Below are 21,317 nucleotides of genomic sequence, written 5' to 3' on the forward strand. Positions count from 1 at the left end.
ATAAACCCCTCCCTCTATGTTTAAGCTATTTTACGGTCAGTATTTTAATATTTCGTTTATATTCCGTTTATAACGCTATAGTTCTCGCGTGCACTCGTACGTTTTATATTGCCTTGTCGATCTTATTAGCAAAAGCATGTCAATGAAAAACGGCCTTTATAAAGCAAAGTTAAAGCGACAGGACATGCCTTCAAAATAGAAAACAAATATTCAAATTATATTGAAAGTTTTTAGAACAATATAAATAATCCGTGTGGCACTTTCTAGAAAATATGATAAATTTAACTCTTTTTTTTGTCAACATACTAGTTCAAGTTATACTCAATGCGTTTTATTTTTGCACATTTCGACATTCATTTTTGGAAAGGAAGTGCCTTAAACTGGATTCAATCGCTTTTCAACCTTTGTTTAAGACCACCTCTGCATAAAGGTCACATTGTTAGTTAAGACCATTTTTCATTGATTCTTCAAATACATTAAAGTCTTCATTGATTGAATATTATACAAAATAACCTCCAAACAAAGACTACCTGTAAATAAAGGCCACGTTCAGTATATCTCCCTTGGATGACCTTTAATCACAGGTTTGACTGTATCTCTATATCTCCATACTTCAAGCATATTTTAAAGTTATAAAATAAGCCAAAAAGTCGGTCAGTTTGATAATAAACATACAAACTGCATTAACGAAATTGGAAAAAATAATGAGAACCCGACTGAAATTTTTTCCCGGAACTGTCATGGAAACTTAACAGTATATCAAGGTAAACCTAGTGCTTAAAGTATCAGCATGGTTATTAAATAATATCGCATAGTTGAAAATGAATTTATCTGTGAACTGATTTATCTTTTTGGCAAATAAACTATACGTAATCTGTAAATCTCGCGAGCGTTCATTTATCGATAGCGTGAAAACCATGAAACACTGGGGGTGTAAGGTATGCAAGTCCGAACATAACATGTGGTATTTTCAATATTTTAGATAAAGTAAGTTGTCTACAGGCATCTTGGTTTCCAAAATTTACAGCTCATAAACCTTTATATTGAACATATAACTAGGATAACAAAACAAGAAGCAAACGAAGAAATAAAATAAATGATGAAGGCAACGGAATACTGTAGATTCTCAATTTTTCGCGTTACTAAGTTTTCGCGAAAATGGGTCTACGTGACTTTTTCGCGAAGCCATAAATTCGCGATATAGTATAATTATGTAATTTTCGGGATTTTTCGTTAAGTCTCCGTAACTAACCGACATAATATTTTTAGCACAAATCATTCTCATAAAAATGTTGTTTTTATTTTTTTTAAGTCATTACCGAAATTATACCAATCGTTATATTTAATCAACAAAAATGGCTTTGCCGTTAATTTTCTATGCTATTTGATGGTGAATATTTACTTTTCTTGGACGAAGCCTTTGTTTCAAGATTTTTAAATGATGTTTTAATGATTGGTTAAAATATGTTCGCATGTTGTTGCGCTTCTTTTTGACATTGTATTTATCTGTTATGTAAAACTGCAGAAAACGAACTTGGTACTAAAATGCTTAAAAATATAAGGTTCTAAATTTCGTTGAACAGCAAGAAATGCAGCGTGTTCGTGTATTTTTGATTCACTTACAAACGGATGTCGCAAAAAGAACAAAGCTTCTACTGAAAAAGTAGTTCCTCATTAACAAACAAAAAATAAATGTAAATGAAGATAATTAATTATAAACACACTTTGATATCTGACCTAATTTATTTTTGTCTTTCATTAAAAAGTGTGAGTGTACTTAAACGTCATCGCTCTCGTAACACTGTCTCGATAAAAAAAAATCCAGTCGGCCTACATTAAGCAAGCAACGCGTTTAACCTTCATAAAACGAGGTCACATTTGCATGTTCTTACGCGAGACACGGTGTACGGAATGTTTAAAACGTTGTACGACATTTACATCAACACGTTCACATTATGTACGTTTCGAGTTTAAAGATATTCAATGTTACTTTACCGCTAATATACCTATGCGACCAAGCTTTGGGACACAAAAAAAACCAACGTTTTTAGATCTGCCTCAGATCTGATGATTTTCCTTGGCCAGAGAACATTCTGTGCTTGCTTTTTACCAATCAAATATCCGAGATCTGAGTTTGGTCTCAGAAAAAAAAATGTTTAGTCCAAGGGCCAGTGCAGACAAAGATCAACTGGTACATCCGCCCCATCTGATTCTGGTCTGCACTATTCCCTATTTAGTCAGTATATATTTCAAAATAGTCCCTAAAACGATGAATGGTATTGTCCAGACTGTAAGATGGATTAGTTCATTTAAGATATTTAGGGATGTAAGTGTAAAAATGTCATACAGCAACTAGAATACTTGGGGAACATTTTCAAAGTGTTTCGGTACGCTTTATCAAAAACACTGAATTATTATTATTTTCTACTATATGCTACTGAATTGAAATATTGTTTAAGTAATGTAACCGTGATTCTGAATTTAAGAAGTTTCTTAAGAAGCTACTAAACAGAACATAAAATACTAAACTGAAGAAAAACAACAAAACTTCAGAATTGCTTGGCTAAAGAAATGCCCAAATTTTCGACTGACTTCAACAATAACGCTGTTTCTTGAGACCAATAAACAATTATCACTGGATACACACTTAAAGATTGAATTGTTTCTTATTGCTCGGAGCATACCATCAGCTTAGCTATTAATATCAATATTACCACAAGTATAATTTCTTACTAAAGAACATTTACTATTATCTACAATCATTAAAAGAAATCCGTGAGAATGTCGCATTTGTTCAGGTTTCTGCTAGAAAAAAAAACAACCGCCATTGGATTTTCCTGGTGAAGAAAAAAAATTAACCTCTTAAAACTTTCCGCCTTCGTATTGATTCTAAGATAAAAACCGCGCGCCAGTTTCAGCAGACAAGAGGGAAAACATGACTTTCCTCTCGTCTGAATCAAACCTTATCCTTCTTTATTTGTGGAATGGACTAGTCTTGCTTTGAATTTGGAGCAGGTCATTGTAAATTTAAGGCGGAGTAAGATATCAAAATAAAATCGGGTATACTTGAATCTGCACAGCCAGACACGGATGTACTGGCTCGCCTTGATCTATACTGGTACATTAATTACTGGTAACAGTCAAAGAATTAGATGTAATGTTCCCACAGGTACAAACCAATGTATAAAAGTAGTAATAACATGAAAGTAGGCAAAGCCTATGAACGGGGAAGTGTCAGATAAAAAGGTTCGTTTTTCATTTTTAAAGTGTCATTTCGGTAGTTCATGCACCGCTTCCGTTTTCAATAGGAACACTTTGGCGATTATTCTTTGGTCGAAAAGTTGCGACTATTCATTTATCGGAATACCCCCGCCGTTTAACGTTGAGTTGCATTAAAAATGGGGACGACCAACTAGAAATGATACTGAGTGTACCTTTCAAGCGGCATTTAGCAATGGTTACTGTTAGAAGTTTCCTTTATCAGTAGTTATTGTTTCAAACTACTGATCAATTTGATAGTTAATGTTTCAGTCCCCCTGTATCAATTGTAAATTTTCAAGTGTGATCAATTTGAAGTTACTGTTTCAAACGGCCTTCATCAATATTCACTATTTAAAACGTCTTTTCTCAATAGTTATCGTTTCAAACCATTTATCAATATACACTGTTTCAAAAGTAATCGTTTCAAATGCTCTTTATCAATATTCACTGTTTCAAAAGTTATTGTTTCAAGCGCTCTTTGTAAATGTTCACTGTTTCAAACACCTTATCTTAAAAGTTATCGTTTCAAACGTCATTCATCCTCACCTTTAAATATCAACAACAACCTATAACTCACACCATAATTCTGAGAAAAAAAAACACCTCAAATTTCATATGCTTATAATACCAATGGCGTATCAAAATCGCAAGCCATTTTTCATTAAAATTAAGAAAGTAGCTGAAAATCTTTGTTTGTTTGTTTGTTTTGTTGGATTAGGTAACTTTCCAGCTTTACTTGTGGAAGACGACCTCACGTGCCCCCTTTTTCAGGCACGAGCAGGCACTTGTTAGATTACGGTAGTAAACATGTGCTTGTATTGTTATATGAATGAAATGATAATCGCCCACTTCTTACAGAAAGTATCCTTTATAAGAAAACAATCACGTGAAAATATACTAAAATAGCACTTATTGCGTCAGCAATGGGAAAGAAATACGATGAAAATATTGCAAATTCCATCCAGTGTTTCATTTCTAAATTTCTAAAACTAAGATTTATGGGTCGAACATTTCTTTTCTTGTCTCGAGAAAATGGCATGAAACTAAATGCGTTAGGTCACGGCCAACTAAATATATCTTATATATCTACGACATGTATCTCATCTAATTTAGTGTCTTTCGAGTTGAGAATTTAGCACCAACCTTCAAGAAAAAATTCGAATAAATCTATCTTATGGTTAAACTGTGATTTTTTTTATTTTAATATAGTGTTAAGACTATTTCTCTAGGTTTGAGTTTTACTACAAATTTCATATGGCATTTGAATTTTGATCACTACAATCTTTAGTGTTCTGGGTATAACAAAATGATTTATATTGGGCTATCTGCGGCTCGGTGCAACTTTGTTTTACTAAATTCATTGCCATAAGCAGCGTAGTTTCATTAGCAATTTGGTACCCAAATAAACATCCAATTTTTCCAAATTCAAAGCAAGACAAATCCTTTATACAAATTAAGCAGAGTTCGGGATTAGAAGGCAAACATTCATGGATTTGTCGGGTTCTAAAAAACACGCATGCAGGTTTGCCTTGGTTCCGTACTATTTTTTGGTACGGCTTTTACCAGATTCTATACTTTCTGATTCTGAAACCCTCACATTAATATTGGACAGTTCCAAACTCAATTAATTGAAAAGTTCACGCATACATAGTAGGGTAATACAAGCTTACTGAATTTATAACAATAATGAATATATGCATGCATTTTATTTTCTGATTAAGATGATGTATGAATATCACGACACCTGTAATTCTAATGGCACGATTTATGGCACAAATTCGCAAGAAAATTGATTTGTGAATGTAAGGATTAGCGAAAATTAATCTTACGCGAATTAAACCAGTTCTACAGTATTTGCGATGACTTTTATGAAGGGTGCTCGATAGTATTTACAAATATTGTGATGAACGAACGTATTTATACAGACAAACATCTCATTACTTCTGTTTATTAAGAAAAAAAGAATACTGTTGTTTTTTTCCTTTACTCTGCATGCTCTATCAATTGCAATTATTGGCGGTATTTGTAACTTATGTGTCTACTGCAGACAATAACACATATAAATATGTGCATCAACGATATTAACTAATCGTTATTCTCGTGTGAAATGTTAAAGTTATATAGTATATTGCCATTTTATAATATACTTTGTACGTGAGCGCACGTGCGTCTCTACGAAACGGTAATAAGATGCAAACATGCGAAATCTTGATCTTATTTCTACATAAACAGAATATATTCGCCCTATAGCAGGTTAAATATACCCCAACGTAACATATATATCTCTTTCTTACTTTTATAACCGCATAACTGTATAATATTATTTTATATTCATGTATATAGTGTGGCGGTTGAAAAACTGGACCACAGACAAGGCTTCTTACATTATCACGTGCATTGATAGCAAAAAAAATCAACTAAATTGTTCAATACGATGTCTAAAAGATTGATCAATTTGCATTCACTGTGTTAATGGAATTCATCTTCCATGTCAACTTTGTGATCTATCATACCTTTTTCTAAATTACCTAGACAGCGCACGACAATATTCCATGAATCCATTATAATAAAACCACAAGGTGACAGTTTACCATAAAACCGATGTACTGAATGTACATAACTGATGTTGCGAACGTTTTATTCAACTCACATCAAAGACAGCGTGTTATATCAATTTCATTAGCACTTTTCCCATTGAACAAGTTGCTTTTTTCTCCTTTTTTCACAGAAGAAAATGAAAGACTTGATATAATACCAATTTGCGATGACATTAGAAATACAATATATCCTTTTAAATCCAATGCTCCATGTGAAATTAACATATGTGGCTAACGATGTGGTATTATTCCGTTTTTCTTTTACAAATTCCAGAAGAAAAAATATCACATAACATTTAAAATTACACAGAGAGAAAAGAGAAAAGAACTGTAGCTTTTTGAATACTGAGGTTGGTAATTAAGATTCAATGTTGAGAAAACGCAAAATTATGTTGTAAAACTGCCGAGTGTATCTGTTATAAGGAATGTTACATAGAGATAAGGAACGTCTTTCTATTACAGTACCGTAATACCCATAAAGTCTACACCACACGCACCTTCACCAGCGCGTGCACCTGCGCACACTTTCACGCGCGACTCTGCACGAGCCCGTATCTTAAGCATAACGATTGCCAAATTATTTCTTTAGGAAAATAACTGTAGCAACGAAAAAAATACAGCATACAGTTTGATAGGTAATAAATTGATGTCAATGGAACTGGAATATTTTACAGTGGCCACTTGAATCGTTGTAATAAACACAGATAAATTATTTATTTCAAAAAGGCTAAAACTCAGTACATTTTAAAATAATATTTATATAAATAAATTAGCCAATGATGGCTATGTCTTTAGATATAATGTTATATGTAATAATTATGATGTCAATGGTGGCTGTTAAGACATTAGATATAACGTAATTATTCAACTTGTTTCAATACACATGCAAACCATAAAGAAAACACACAAACAGAACAAAGATACTGATACACAGAAAATTTATGTTTGAAAATAAATCTGATTTCTCAATTCTAAAGCCAAAAACACACATGTTGCTAACTTTTTAGGTTTTCTGTTGACACAAGTTCATTAAATTCCAGTATGTGAGGATCTTTCATAAAATATCTATCAATGCATTTTGGTTGTAATTATTTATATACACAACGCTCAAATACAATGAAATTCATCTTCAATAGTTTCGCATACAAAGTCTTTCTTTTCATTTCTAGGTACTTCATTTGGCCTGGACTATAGGCCTGTTTCTATTGCTAATCTATCTGTTGACAGTCGAAAATTTTGTTTATGCAATTCTGAATTCAACAGAATCATTATTTTTTAGGTATGCTTTAAAACTCACACTTGAAAATAATCTATTATAAGAGGACACCCTTGTATCTTGGTGGTACTATCTACCGGGATTGTAAGACTTATTTGGCCCATCATCAAATAATACAAAATAAATATAGGATGAAATTATTATTTGCTGAAGAAGTTCCCATTAATAGACAGAAATACCTTTATTGGTGAAAATTCGATAAACATTTTCATGCGATGTTGGGTCCAAATGGTTAACAAAAATACTTGTTTATATGTGTAAAAAGTATTTGTTTGGAAAGGATTATTAAAAATTTTAACTTTCTTCAAAAGTTATTTGTAATATTTGGGTATTCCTGGTACAAAGCACATCCCGGTATAAAGCACCTGGATGATAGTACATGTATATAAATACAAAAAATGTACATACGTAGTTCTTAAGAATATTTTGTTTCATATTCTTATATCTTAACTATTGTTTTTCTCACATTTTTGTTTACAATTATTAAACTGATTTATATTAATTATTTCAAAATATCGCCGCTCCATTTGTGAGGAATTATTATGGTTTAGTCCAATCCAAAATATGGTAAATTACATTTAAAAGAAATGATCCCCCACCACCCTTCCTGGATTCGCGCATGCTTAAGGAGGTACAGTTGATTACACAACGTCTCACTAATGAACAACATTTATTTTAGAGCATATACGGTACTTCATGGGATCAGCAAGTATGAAAATCTAGTTTATAAAACATAAATAAAATAGAAACCTTTTTTTCTTAAATATCAGTTGAAAATCAGCGTGTTCAACCGTAGATTAAATTCAGAACAAGTTCCACTTGCAGCGCTTGTTTTTGTTTTTTAACAGTGGAGAGCCGTGTTTGAAAAAAATGGAAACCATAAAAAATGCAATTATATCTGTACATTATATGCGTAAAATTGAGATCTTTTAGTATAGATACGCTGGAGGCATATAAGATACAGAAAATAATATAAAGTATGTCTGTTAAATGCAGTACAATATCACGAAGATTAAAACAGATAGAAATATAAGACATTAACATTAAAATTTTTCAATTATTAAGAACACGATATCTGCATGGAAAATTACAAATTTCGTCTTCACAGACGATACATATATTTTTTTTTATACATATCTTGATTTCAAAAAAGGTGACAATTAGAAACATGTAACACCTTTTTTATCCTATAACCTACGTAATAACGAGGCTTGAAATAATATGCCAGTCTAATTACTGAATAGCATGTCAAACACAAATTAAGCAATTTCTAATTACGCAAGTTGCTCAAGGATGATTCTCGTTTAGTAAAAAAAAAATCGGAGCTGCAAACTGTTTTAAATGCGTCGGAAATACGACCGCATTTCGCCATCATTCGATTATGAGCAGAAAAAAAACCACATCAAAATCGAGTACATGTATTAATAATTTTTTACTAATCAAGAGATCACGCTTCCACTGTGCAATTACTGGGAATCCATCTGTTTGTTCTACGACTTGCCTTGTAATCATAACCTCCAAGAAAATCCGCATTATCAGCCGAATGACGTCATTGCCTACTTTACTAACTCGAGAGGAAAACACGTAAAGAATGCCTTCGGTTTGCGATGATATCAATTCTGGGTCTCTAAGTAAACAAAATTATTTGTGTTCAATACTCGCGACTCAATGGCAATCGGTAATATAGCGGGAATCGTAGAGTCAATTCTTGCAGAAATAACTTTGGAGTTTTAACGATCAGTTTCCGGTTGATAAGACGCTCATTAGCGAACTACAAATGGATCGGCAATATAACAAGCGTCTGTAACCCTTAGATTGAGGCTGAAGATGCTGATTGAGGCAGCGCTCTCTTTAATTAAGGAAAACACTCTCTGGCAAATTTGTCGTCATTTATTGCGCTGTTTGGCGACGCAAGAATTTCACCATGATTTTTTTCACGATAGAAATCATTCAGATTTACTTAGATGTAAAAGTGGTGATAGTGTAACTTACAGATCACGGCAGAAAAGCCACAATGAATTTACCGGAGCACCATTCAGCCACCGCATCGTTCCTGGGTTACCTTCACTTTCGCAAGGAACCGATAACTTCGGTACATGCTTGAGAAGAGCAAGGTCTTTTGAAAGTCCCTGAGCAGAGGTACAGTGCGAATGACCATAGAAAGGATTTCATGATCAGTCACAATGAAAGTAACCCAAACTGTCCGGGAATCGAATCCTGGCCGTTCGATTCACAGTCCAACGCTCTATCTATTGAGTTGTAAAATGTGGTCTAGTCCAAGGGTAAGTCCATTTGATAAAGGGTGATAACATATATTAAAAATAAAACTATTTTATAAATAAATAGACATTTAAAGAACTTAAAATCACAAGTAGCATTCAAAGGGTGTTTTATCAATTTTCTTTAATTTGACCCTAATTGCTGAGGGGTTGCTTTTAAGGGTTGATATGTAAGAATTGCATGCCATCGTTTATCCCTGCGTTAATTATTGTAAGAGGCGACTAAATGGATACGACCAATCAGTTCCTCTAACATGTATTATATAATTATCTAACTCATTATCTTCCTAATTGTGGAAGATTTTCAGACAGAATAAAATGCCTGGATATCAATAGATTTTGAACATTTTACCTGTCAGGCTAAGAATTATTTTTCCGCATAAATCTATAAATAGAATAGTTTGGCGTCTTCCGGTCTGTGAGTTTCTAAATTTAGAATGGACAAGGACGCCTGTAATTGATGTGACGTTTTATAGTTTTCGCGCTTGTATTGCTAGGTGGAATCTTGTACAGATTTATAGATACAGGATTACATCAGAGAAAAAATGTTGTGTTTAAAAGTATTTATGGAAAATTAGTTTGTAATAAATATATATTTGCAAGTTTTATTCATTCATTCATTCATTCATTCATTCATTCATTCATTCTTTCTTTCATTCATTCGTCCGTTCAATCGTTAATCCATTTCATTTCAGCATTTACTAATTCGGTTTATTTTAAAATATTCGCTAAATCAATATTCATTTATTCGTTCGTATGTTCGTTCGTTCTTTCGTTCATTAGACAAACCTTAAACCGCATTACCATGGATATAAATACGATGGTTAACTTATATTATCAATTGCAACTGATGACGCATACCATATGGTAGAAGTAGAAGTAAATTCTAATAAGCAACCATTCAATATGAAAAGTTAACACGTTGCAGATACAATGCAACCCATTTGTTTTTTTGTTATATACTCATCATTTGTAAAATATTTGACATGTATTTAATGCAACAAAATATATTTAAACTAAAAAAGTAACCGTTGCAAACATGATACCAAATAAGTTTGCGCGCGCAACACATACCGGAAACCACAAGGTCGACTGAATAATTCGCTTCGATTGGCTAAAGGCAGGCGGTGTTCAGGTAGAACTGTTCAAATCTGGTCAATTGTATATATCGTCGTCCAACGACGGCGATAATTAATTCTCTTGGTTTCGTTGTCGTCTTTCGTCCGAAAGTACACCGGAAGTCACTAAGTCGCAAATGATTAATATGGCGAACAATCAAACCCAATAAAGAATAAATCACTAAATTTGTCACGAAACAAAAACGAAATTGAATAAAAAAAGTCAGCATCTTTGTAAATTGGCCGTTTTTAAAGCTGGACATCTAATAAAGTTGGGAACAGAAGTGCAGTGTATTTATTCAACGCAGGAGACACTTCCGAACCCGTTTTATTGTAAAAGTCTAAGCGTCTCAGGAAATTGGCTGATTTATTTGTTGAATTTACTGTAACACTGATGGGTATTTACTACATTTTAGTCTCGGTGCTTTGGACGCACTGATCCTTTTGTCGTGAAGCTAATGTTTCACGCGGCAGTGTGTCTGAACGAAACAGTATATTGTCAATCAATTAATACAAGTTCTCATAAAAATTCAAGTCTTTCACTGTATATCTCTGCAGACAAAAAGAAATCTGTCAAATGTATGCCAATTGTGTGCTTCCGAACTAGTAAAGCATATGTTATATCTTTTCTGTCTTAACTTTAATCATTTTTAAGTGTTGACTAGATCGCGCCCCATTTCAAAACACACTCGAGTTTTCTAGATGTGATTTTGTATCTTTAAAAAGTTTACATATAAATCGACACGAAAACATTTAAATTTTGAAAATAAAAAGGATGACATTAAAAAGTATAAAAACTGATCATCATAGTGTGATGATTTTAGAATGGTTAGAGAAAATTAGTTCATTATGTCCAGACGCCATATGACTTAACCATTTGAGCCGCGTCATGACAAAACCAAGATAATGGGTTTGCGACCAGCATGGATCCAGACCAGCCTGCGCATCCGCGCAGTCTGATCAGGATCCATGCTGTTCGCTTACAGACCCTATAACAAGTAAAGAAACTGATAGTGAACAGCATGGATCCTGATCAGACTGCGCAAACCCACTATGTTGGTTTTGTCGTGACGCGGCTCATTTGTTTTAGGGTGTAACTTAAAAAACCTAACAAACAACGACTTAATTTTGCCCATCGTGAAATAAGAAGTCGATTAACAGAAATGTACTTTATTATTTAATTTTACCCATGAAATATGGTGCTATATCAGTCAAATATATTTCATATTTTTTAAATTTCGTTTTGAAAACCATCTAGAATGATAGAAAATGGTCTAACTAAGAAAATTAATCCGAACACCAATATCTTTAATTCAGTCATTAACGCTGTACAGACGTTTTTAGAGTTGTTTACGTGACGTCACAATGTAGCGCCAAATATCGCGTGCAAAACAAGACAATAATTATATCACTGCGCGCTGTACAATTGCAGTTACGTAGGAAGCAAGGGTGTTCGTAACCATTTTTCTTTGATAATGAAATTAAATAAAAAGGTTATTTTTTCATTTTCGTGAAATATGGTATATATTTTCACTCAACATGATAAAATGCCACATATTTTCACTCGCCGTTCCGGCTCGTGAAAATATGTGGCATTTTATCATGTTTCGTGAAAATATATTCCATATTTAACTCAAACGAATAAATATCCTCTTAATATTGTTCAAATAATATTTGAAGTATAAAAAATAATTGGAGAGGAAAAGATAAAGTTACAAAATAAAAGTAAATTGGTCTATGGTGAAAGGTCTGTAATGCCATAAATAATTATGTATTAAATATAACGCATGAAAACAAATCACGAAATAAATATATATGGATGTTATTTGTACATGATTCAATATTATGTATCTATATATAGCAAATAATAAACTGTTCTAGAACAAAATATCATTTTCATTTTATAAATGTTAAAACAATATGAGAATGTACAAATGATACTACTTTTAACAATATTTGAAATTCTTATGGAAAATGTGCCTATGTTTAGACCAATACATATTAGAATCACTTAGAAACATGTTCTTGTAATAAAATGTCAGTTTTTCAAGTCCCATTTTAATGGTTTTCCAAAGAACTTGTTAGTCAGTGTCGTTTAGGAAGAGTTTAAATGTTATTAATATTGACGAGCGTTGTTTTGAATGTGGAATTTTAGAATATGAAATTTTACGAACCAATGTCAACAAGATGGGTTTTTTTTAATATATCTTTTCTATATTAGAAAATTAAGGCATATTTTCAATCTATAATTTTTTCATGAAAGGCCCATACAAATATGTTGTTTATTAAGTTTTATTTGATTTTATAAAATCGAATGGATTTTTTTTTCAACTCGAACCTCATTGCTGTTGTTGTAGTTGTACATGTATTTGTATAATAAAATGACTGGTTGGGAAAGAAAAAAAGTCGTGAGAACCCTCAAAGATCTATTGGCCTCCCCTCCACACCCCCAATCCCCACTTCTCCCCCTCCTGCAGCCTAATCAGGATTTACACTGTTTGTCGCTAAAGTTTCACACCTTGATCTTTAAATCTCATATATAACAATGAAAAGTTCCAAATCCAAAGCAAAGCAAAGCAAAGCAACTCCGTCAGCTAGTTAAAGCGTTAACTTATTTATTTTTCAAGATATGCATTGTCGTAACTGTCCTTGAAATATATTTATTTATATATTCATTAACCGTCAACTTATTAGAAAAATAGGAACGAATGTTAAACGTCAACAAATACTTCTTTATCCTTGCAGATTAACCATAAACAGATTATGCCAAGAGTAAGTAACCATTTAATCAACGCATGATATTTCATTATTTACAGCAGGTGTCCAAAAGCAATAGTTCATAGTCTAGACATTCTTTTGAAGATTGAAGGGTGTGTGGGGGTTCAGGGAAGGGGGTATTATTTAAGGCAATTTATTTATTATTATTATTTATTTATTTTTCTAAATTTCACCCAATTCAACTACGCAGGTTCTTATGATTTAAATAAAATTCAGCCGTGTCACGACAAAACCAACATAATGGGTTTGCGACCAGCATGGATCCAGACCAGCCTGCGCATCCGCGCAGTCAGACCAGGATCCATGCTGTTCGCTATCAGTTTCTCTAAGTAATAGGATTTGTAAGCGAACAGCATGGATCCTGATCAGACTGCGCGGACGCGCAGGCTGGTCTGGTTCCATGCTGGTCGCAAACGCATTACGTTGGTTTTGTCATGACGCGGTTCAAATTAAGGGACGTTGAATTAAATCTGAATCTGAATTTGAAACATTTCAATAAAAGAGGCATTTTTTCAATTTTAGAAAATTTCTATTATTGCTCTACAAGATTAGCAGTTGTTCCTAATATGACCTTGGTCCTTTAATTGATTCTTATTTTGATCCGCTAATCCAAATCGAATACTTTGTTTTGCTAAGCAGTGATATTTTTTTGTGGGTTCAACATTTTACAATCTTCGACTGCGCATAATCTTATATGATTTTAATGAATTTGAGGACGTTGAATCCAATCTAGATTTGCAAAATTCGCTAAAAGAAGCATGCTTTGATTTTTTTAATGATATTATTACTTAACAATATATTCGCATTTTAAGTTAATCAATTCTAATATTGACATTAATTGGTCCTTAAATTGCTCCTTATTTTGATCCGGTTATTCTTATATTTGTGTTGCTAAGCAATGAAAATAATAATTCCTTTCTTCTCTTCATTGTCACATGACCAGGTTATTTAACATTGAACTGTGCAATATACGGAAATATATATATTTAGATCAGAAACTTTGATTGAGAAACCACCAGGTGAGTCTTTTGTGAGTTCTTTAGCTGTCTAGGAATCAAAATATTATAATGATGATATAAAATTAATGTAACAATGTCTATAGTTAGACGCGTTTAATGCTCTTTTCATTTTAACCTTAAAAGCTCGAAAAAGGCCTTACGCACTCAACTGTCCAATACGGAAAATATATTACATTCACTACGTCCAATACTGGAAAGCGATTGGTTAAAAATATTTGATACAGAATAATCAGTTTAATTATATACCGGTAAGATTTCTGATGAAAATCAGTCATATTTGTAACCCGTCAGTTAAGAGATGAAAATTGCAATGTATTTACTGAAGAATATGTAAAACCTTAAAACTACCTTTTAATTAAACAGGACAAATAAATTACACAAAGGACGATTAAATGACAGAAAGGGGAATTAAATGACACTAAGGATACTAAGGCGATACCTTCCACCGATAACAAAAGTGTAAAAAAAAAATGTTTATTTCGACAAAACACTATAATTAAGAAAATTAAGAAAAGCTATTGGTTATTGGTCAGTTTAAACAATTTAGTTTCAGAATAATAATGATAACACACCGTATATTTTCAGCGAATAATAACAAAAGTATCCAATTTACCGACACTTAAACAATCTGCCGCAAACACAATTCACAATGTTCCTCAAATCACAAAAACACTCTGTCCACTAACTAACGCCGTTTATAGTACTGTACAATAAATTCCTTTATCACATTTAACTGATCTGTAAAAGACGTTATGACTAATCCGTCGACCATTTCATAAACAGATTCTCGATCATTGACCTTGCGCCAAACTGTCTCGCGGTATAAATGCAATAGGCATACCATCCGACAATAACCTTAATATGCCCGATCAAAATGTGAAGGACCTACGGTATATATAAGACAAACATGCATAAAGAAGTGTGCACTTTTAACACAAACATTTATAAAAGCAATTTTCTTTCGGCTCTTTCAGCTGAACGTTGTAGATAACTTTGCATTTTCGCATTTTCGTGTCGAAATAGCGAAAATACGACATGGCGCAAACCAGCGACCATACAAGTTGGAACATCTCGGCTTTTATTCTTAATGTCTAAATATCCGAAATTTGACGGAAATAGCCGAGAAGATGCGATTGCGACCATAGCGGGTATGTGCAAGGTATACCAATACTGGAGACATTTCATGAGAAAGAAAAATGCAAGCTTATTAGTATTTTTTTTATTTCAAGTATCTCTAGCGTCACATTTATACTTCATTATTATGTGACAGTGTAATTGATGTTTGCAAAACATCTTATGTTTGCATAGTGAAAGTCGTCAAGGAGAAAAAGACCAACCGCCATCCGCAAGTATGCTTTTAGGTGCGTTTCTTTGAAGCAGAGTCTGTCAATGAGAAACTTCTTATTTCGTCTTATTGTTGTTTTTTTTTCATTTTTAATAAACAAACAATAAAACTTTGGTTCTAAACTTGCTTCAAACGTTCAAAATGTATGTTGTTGTTTTTTTGTTGTTGTTGAGGTGGTTTTCTTTTCATTTTAGTTATTCTTGCATACTAATTAAACTGGTGCTGGTAGCTCGGATAGACGGTGCGGTGGTGGGTGGAAACAGAGATATTTTTATCATTGGCCTTTTCACTTGAAACACATTCATTGCCATAAACAAACACATTCATTCCCATAAACTATCCCCTAATTGTTTAATTTTAAGACTAAATAAATTTTAATATAAAAACAACACATATGTGAACAATATGAAAAACAATCACAAGCAAAAAGTAGATATGCTTTTTTTGACCTAAGAGATGCGGATACATTGCCCCTTTTTATAAAATTACACAGTATCCCGACCTTGAGAACAATTACTTGGTAAATGTTTTCACGTTAAAAGCTGCCTTTGTCGTACAAAAAAACAAAAAACAAACCAAACCAAATCAAAGCAAAAACAAAACAAAAACATAAAACAAAACAGAAAGAAGAAAAACAAAACAACCACAGCCTTGATGATATGAAAGAAATTCTAATAATGCAAGTACCACTGTACTATATTAAAGCAAACAGATTACTTCAGAAGATATTTTAAACTCCATTTGAATATTATATAATTGTAAATCTACAACAATCCTGCATTAAAGGACATCCGATTATGATTACAAGTATATAGACTGTTACAATGGTCCAATATTAAATTGCAATTTAAAGTATCTACATAATGAACAGGTTTATCATGTAGTTCATGAGTCCACGGTTCATGACCACAGATCACAACAGCCAAAACAAAATTCAACCTTTATGGTGGTGTCTTAAATTTGGAAGAATTTCGGTCAATCCCACAACCCCCAGGAATAAAACAGGCTTAGACTATTATATTTTCAACCATGAAGATTTAATGTACATTAAGCATAGGTCAATTCCAGCCCTGGTCCCACAAGCCCCCATGAATAACACAGACTTTGACTATCAGAATTTCAACCCTCAGGTACATAAGCATCGTCTAGCGGGTATCGATTCAAAAGACTACAGTCAATGATACTAGGCCATATAACCATGGATGATATAATCATATAACCGTGAAGTATTTTTATATTTGCACGTGCCGTTGACGTCATGAAAATTTTTTAGAGACAAATGATATTTTTGCTGTTCTCGGTTTGAGATTTTTATCAAACTTTATGTAAATTGTCAATTTATATAAATTTAAATTAATCAAGTCCAAGAAATGTTATATAAACCGTGTATATTATGTATATAGATAGAATAAACGTACCGATTGTTTAATGAAATTGACGTTACAAAGGTGCATTATTATAATTATATAGCAATTGTTATACGGTGATATTTTTAGTTATAAAGATTTTTGACTGGTTATATGGCCATACATATACGATTGTTTGGAAATATGACCCGAGCCGCTAGCTATGCTGAGAGTTCAAGCGGAAATTAATATGCACTGAAAATTTAAAGAATCTGTGCGTTTGTTCCATGCGCTATCACAGGTGGCAGTATCAGTGTTTGGACACCCCACCCCTATCTCCCCCTGGACCCCTACTACAACCCTTAAAAAAATAATAATTCAACACCCTAAGGCTAACTTATAAGGTAACAAATACAAAACAACTGATAAAATTATATTAAAAAATTCCACTATAAAAATTATAGTTATAGAAAGGTGATCAGATCGTGTATTACAACCCTGGTATCAGACTGCAAAATGGCTACGACAAGTCAAAAAATATCGTGAAACACAAAAAAAATCGGAATGATTTTGATATTTTGTTGGACTTGAATTAGGTAAGCTGAGGAATTCTAGTTCTTTTTATTGATGTAAATGAATGATGCAGCGAAATGCCGCCGGAATGCGCCTTTGTCGCTGAAACGACGATTTCCCGTGTTCCACATTCTTTGGCAAATGAACATATAGTAGGCTTTTCACCTTTCTATAACTATAATTTTGATAGTGGAAAAAAAATAATAATAAGCCTTAGAGTGTTGAATTATTTTTTTTTCAGGGTTGTAGTAGGGGTTCAGGGGCAGATAGGGGTGGGGTGTCCAAACACTGATACTGCCACCTGTGTGCGCTATAAGGATTTTTTTGTCAGATTTACAGAATTTATGCTATTTCTTCTTTACGTAGATATTTTTCTTGTAAATCCGTGTGTTACTTAGAAAACCTCTTGTATTGTTATTTATCTATAGATCTATATATATAGCAATGTTTTGTTATGAAAATGATACTGTATGTTATGATATGTGGCGCAAATTACATCATATCCTTGGCGATGAATTCAATATACTATGATATGTTAAACAGTTAATATTATACAAATATGGACTTTTTAGCTGTTGAATATGATGTGATATGTACTGAAAAAATTAATATTGACCGAGGCGATAGCCGAGGTCAATATTCATTTTTCAGTACATATCACATCATATTCAACAGCTAAAAATTACATATATGTTTTATTATATAATTTTATAAATAGCTTTTACATGGCTTATCACATCTGCCATTGCATTCGATGGAAATCATTATTTTTCAGCTTGTCTACTGTTTCCATAATTTGGCCCTTTCCATTAGCATGCTAATCCCTATTGTTCTTAAAAATGAAAAACGGTACCTAAAATAGACTAATTTGACTCTTTAATTGTACACCCAACTCAACGTTTTTTTCAGAATAATAACAAATAACTTGGCGTGACGTCACGTCAAAGTCTCGCTTCTTTTAGGGATTTCCAGAAAATCTTTTTTTAGAAGAAAAACCGGTGAATATACTCTGAAAATCTATTTTTAGGAAAAAAAAAACAGTGAATATACTCTGATATTGACCTGTTATTTTTTACAAAAAGTTGCTTGTTAGCCAATCAGGGAAGGGCATTTCAAAGCTATTTATAGATTATATAATATACTACCATATAACCTGTCAAGTTCTACAAAACAAATTATATGGTTTACATGTGTCACGTTTATCCAATGAAAAGTGACGTTACAAACGCGCATTATTTTCAAATCTAATTATAAAGTGATTAACATTATAATTCTTTGTATACCGACGAACAACAATATATTCAAATTCCGTATATAAATAAAACTGTTTATTTTTTGTCGTTGAATAAATACATGTACATGTATATACAAAATGACAGACGACACCTTAATTAAAATTTGTTTAACACTTTTTGGCAAATCATTGACACGAAGTTCGCCATTCAATGTGCCTTTTAATTGATCTCTTAAAGTAAAATCTGAAAAGGTTGATTTTCTGAAAATATTTGTCCTAGTTTCGACAAATATCTATGTAAATAGTGTGTTTTAAGTTTATTTTCACTTGATTTTAACTTAAATTTTAACTTGATCTGAAATATTGCTCTCATTACATTTAACTTCCGAACGTTTGGAAAGTGTACTGGCAATGGTATGCATTCCTACAAAAAATAAAATATCTCACAAATCATTTTCTGCATTTTTAACACTAGTTTGACCAGATGTAACCCCGTGCAATTCACCAACCAACTAACTGTCTTGCATTTTGCAGTTGAACTACCTAAAGTCTTTCTGAATTGCACGCATTTTACAAACCTACCAAAAGTGTCTTACAACTTTTAAATAATAAAGTTTGAATATTTAAGAGGTGGGGTGAGGTGAGATGGGTTGGGTTAGGCGGTAACAGAGCAAAAATGAAATTGTTGCAGATTTATGTATGTTTATATATGCTGCTACTACTCCGCCTTAAGTCACATTCCGAATTTAAATTCTATTTATGAATGAAATTAATCAATCTCTCAACCTATCGAAGTTGCATATACTCGATTAATATAACGAATAAAAATATGCATATGTCCCCAAAATCCCATAAACATTGACGTTTTTTCAACACTGCAGCAAAATATAATGACAAACGTCGAGGTTCATGTGTACCAATAAACGGGTAGTCTGTTACACTATATCTGGACTAATTACCAACACGCAAAAGAAGCAACAGATAACCCGACCACATGTATATGGAACACCAACAGTTTAAAAAGGCTTTTGAAAAAAAGAGATAACAACAGTTTTGAGGCTTGATTGGCCTTTTAAGTCCCTAGCAAGAAATCAGAAATGTTTATTTTGATTATTTTCATTGTATTTATTAATAAGTTAAAAGTCATGCTTGACTTTAGCAGGGTTTTTTAAAGTTCAACATTTCTACGTCCACTTTTAACAATTAAAACGGGTATAAATCACAATGTCGCTTAATGATTGGTTATTATTATTAACGATTATAATGTCAAATAGTTAATCTCCTGAAAATTCAAATATCAAAGAAAATTTGTGTCAAGTATTTTATAAATCCCTCTTAAAGTTACAGGGTTAGTACTAAAGAAAGTTGTCTTTATATAATTATATTTATTAATTATTAGATATTAATTTTCCTTCTATTATACAGAGGATATTGAATGAGTGTAAGTTTAATACTGAATTTATTAAACGAGTTGAATAAAATTATATTATGCCATAATATTATCTTATTGAACAAGTTCAATAAATTCAGTAATGAACTTACACAAATTTAATATTCTGTTTATCATATACCAAGTGAAAAAGAACCATTTTTCATTAATGCACCTATAGTATAACGCTAAAATTTAGCGCGGCTTAACGTTATGTTTATTATGCAAATGAAGTCACGTGAAAATAAGTCGTGCAATACCGTGTTTACGGAGTCGCAAAAACGGCACGGGTATGTGATAAAGTATAATAATGCACGGTTTATCGTTAAAACGCTTTGTAATTTATCACTTTCGTAAATATTCCTACGCATTTGAACTCGAACCGTGCATTATTCTGCAACAATGCATTTAGAATTGATATCTATTTCCTAAATATACAACTAAATCTAAACCTCTACGGTTTAAATGTTGTTAATTTGAAGAAGATAAAAAATTTAAAAAAACTATAGCAACTGTTTTACCTTTTTCTTGATTCCGTCTTGAAAGCAGTCCAAACTGTCGCATGTTATCCGACTCTTGTATTGTCTGTACATGATTGTTTTAGACGCATTACATATTTTCTACTCCTTTCATATTCGTCGGCACTATTTCCCTTTGAAATACACTAAATTGATAATTCCACGATTTGTTTTCACATTTGCGTAGTGAATTACAAAAAATATATGACTGAAAATTATCACAGATGTAATATTTAAACCAAAAATAATCTGCTTCTTTTGATATTTTGATTTTGAGTTAAAACAATACTATCCGAAAACCATTTCACTTATTTCATTCAATCTAATAAGAAAATATTTATATATATTCACAACTGCTTCCGTATTTGCGTAATTTATCAGAGAAGACATACAAATCGTATAACTTGATCTTCTTATTATTTCCCAATCTTCCGAAATGGGGGGTCAACAAACGGCATAAATACGTTTTATCTGTTAATAAAGTTTGCCGCTTACTTAAAGCCCAATTCCTTGGTAACCCCATCTGATGACATATATATGAATA

At 32.4% G+C, this 21,317-nt stretch overlaps 1 protein-coding gene across 2 annotated transcripts in view; it reads right to left on the bottom strand.

Moving 5' to 3' along the window:
• Positions 1-20,905, bottom strand: part of LOC132759467 (high affinity cAMP-specific and IBMX-insensitive 3',5'-cyclic phosphodiesterase 8B-like) — a 126,511-nt gene extending 105,606 nt beyond the window's left edge. Inside the window, exon 1 of one of the 2 annotated variants that reach the window (XM_060751231.1) lies at positions 20,777-20,905. In XM_060751231.1, coding sequence (XP_060607214.1) covers positions 20,777-20,848 — 72 coding nt within the window. In that variant the 5' untranslated portion in view covers positions 20,849-20,905. Of the gene's footprint in view, positions 1-5,774; positions 6,243-20,776 lie in introns of those variants that run through there. The other variant, XM_060751230.1, reaches the window with a different exon arrangement.
• Positions 20,906-21,317: the final 412 nt, after the last annotated feature.

The sequence above is a fragment of the Ruditapes philippinarum genome, unplaced genomic scaffold, assembly GCF_026571515.1.
Source record: "Ruditapes philippinarum isolate M1 unplaced genomic scaffold, ASM2657151v2 ctg93_1_1_1_1, whole genome shotgun sequence".
NCBI lineage: Eukaryota > Metazoa > Mollusca > Bivalvia > Venerida > Veneridae > Ruditapes > Ruditapes philippinarum.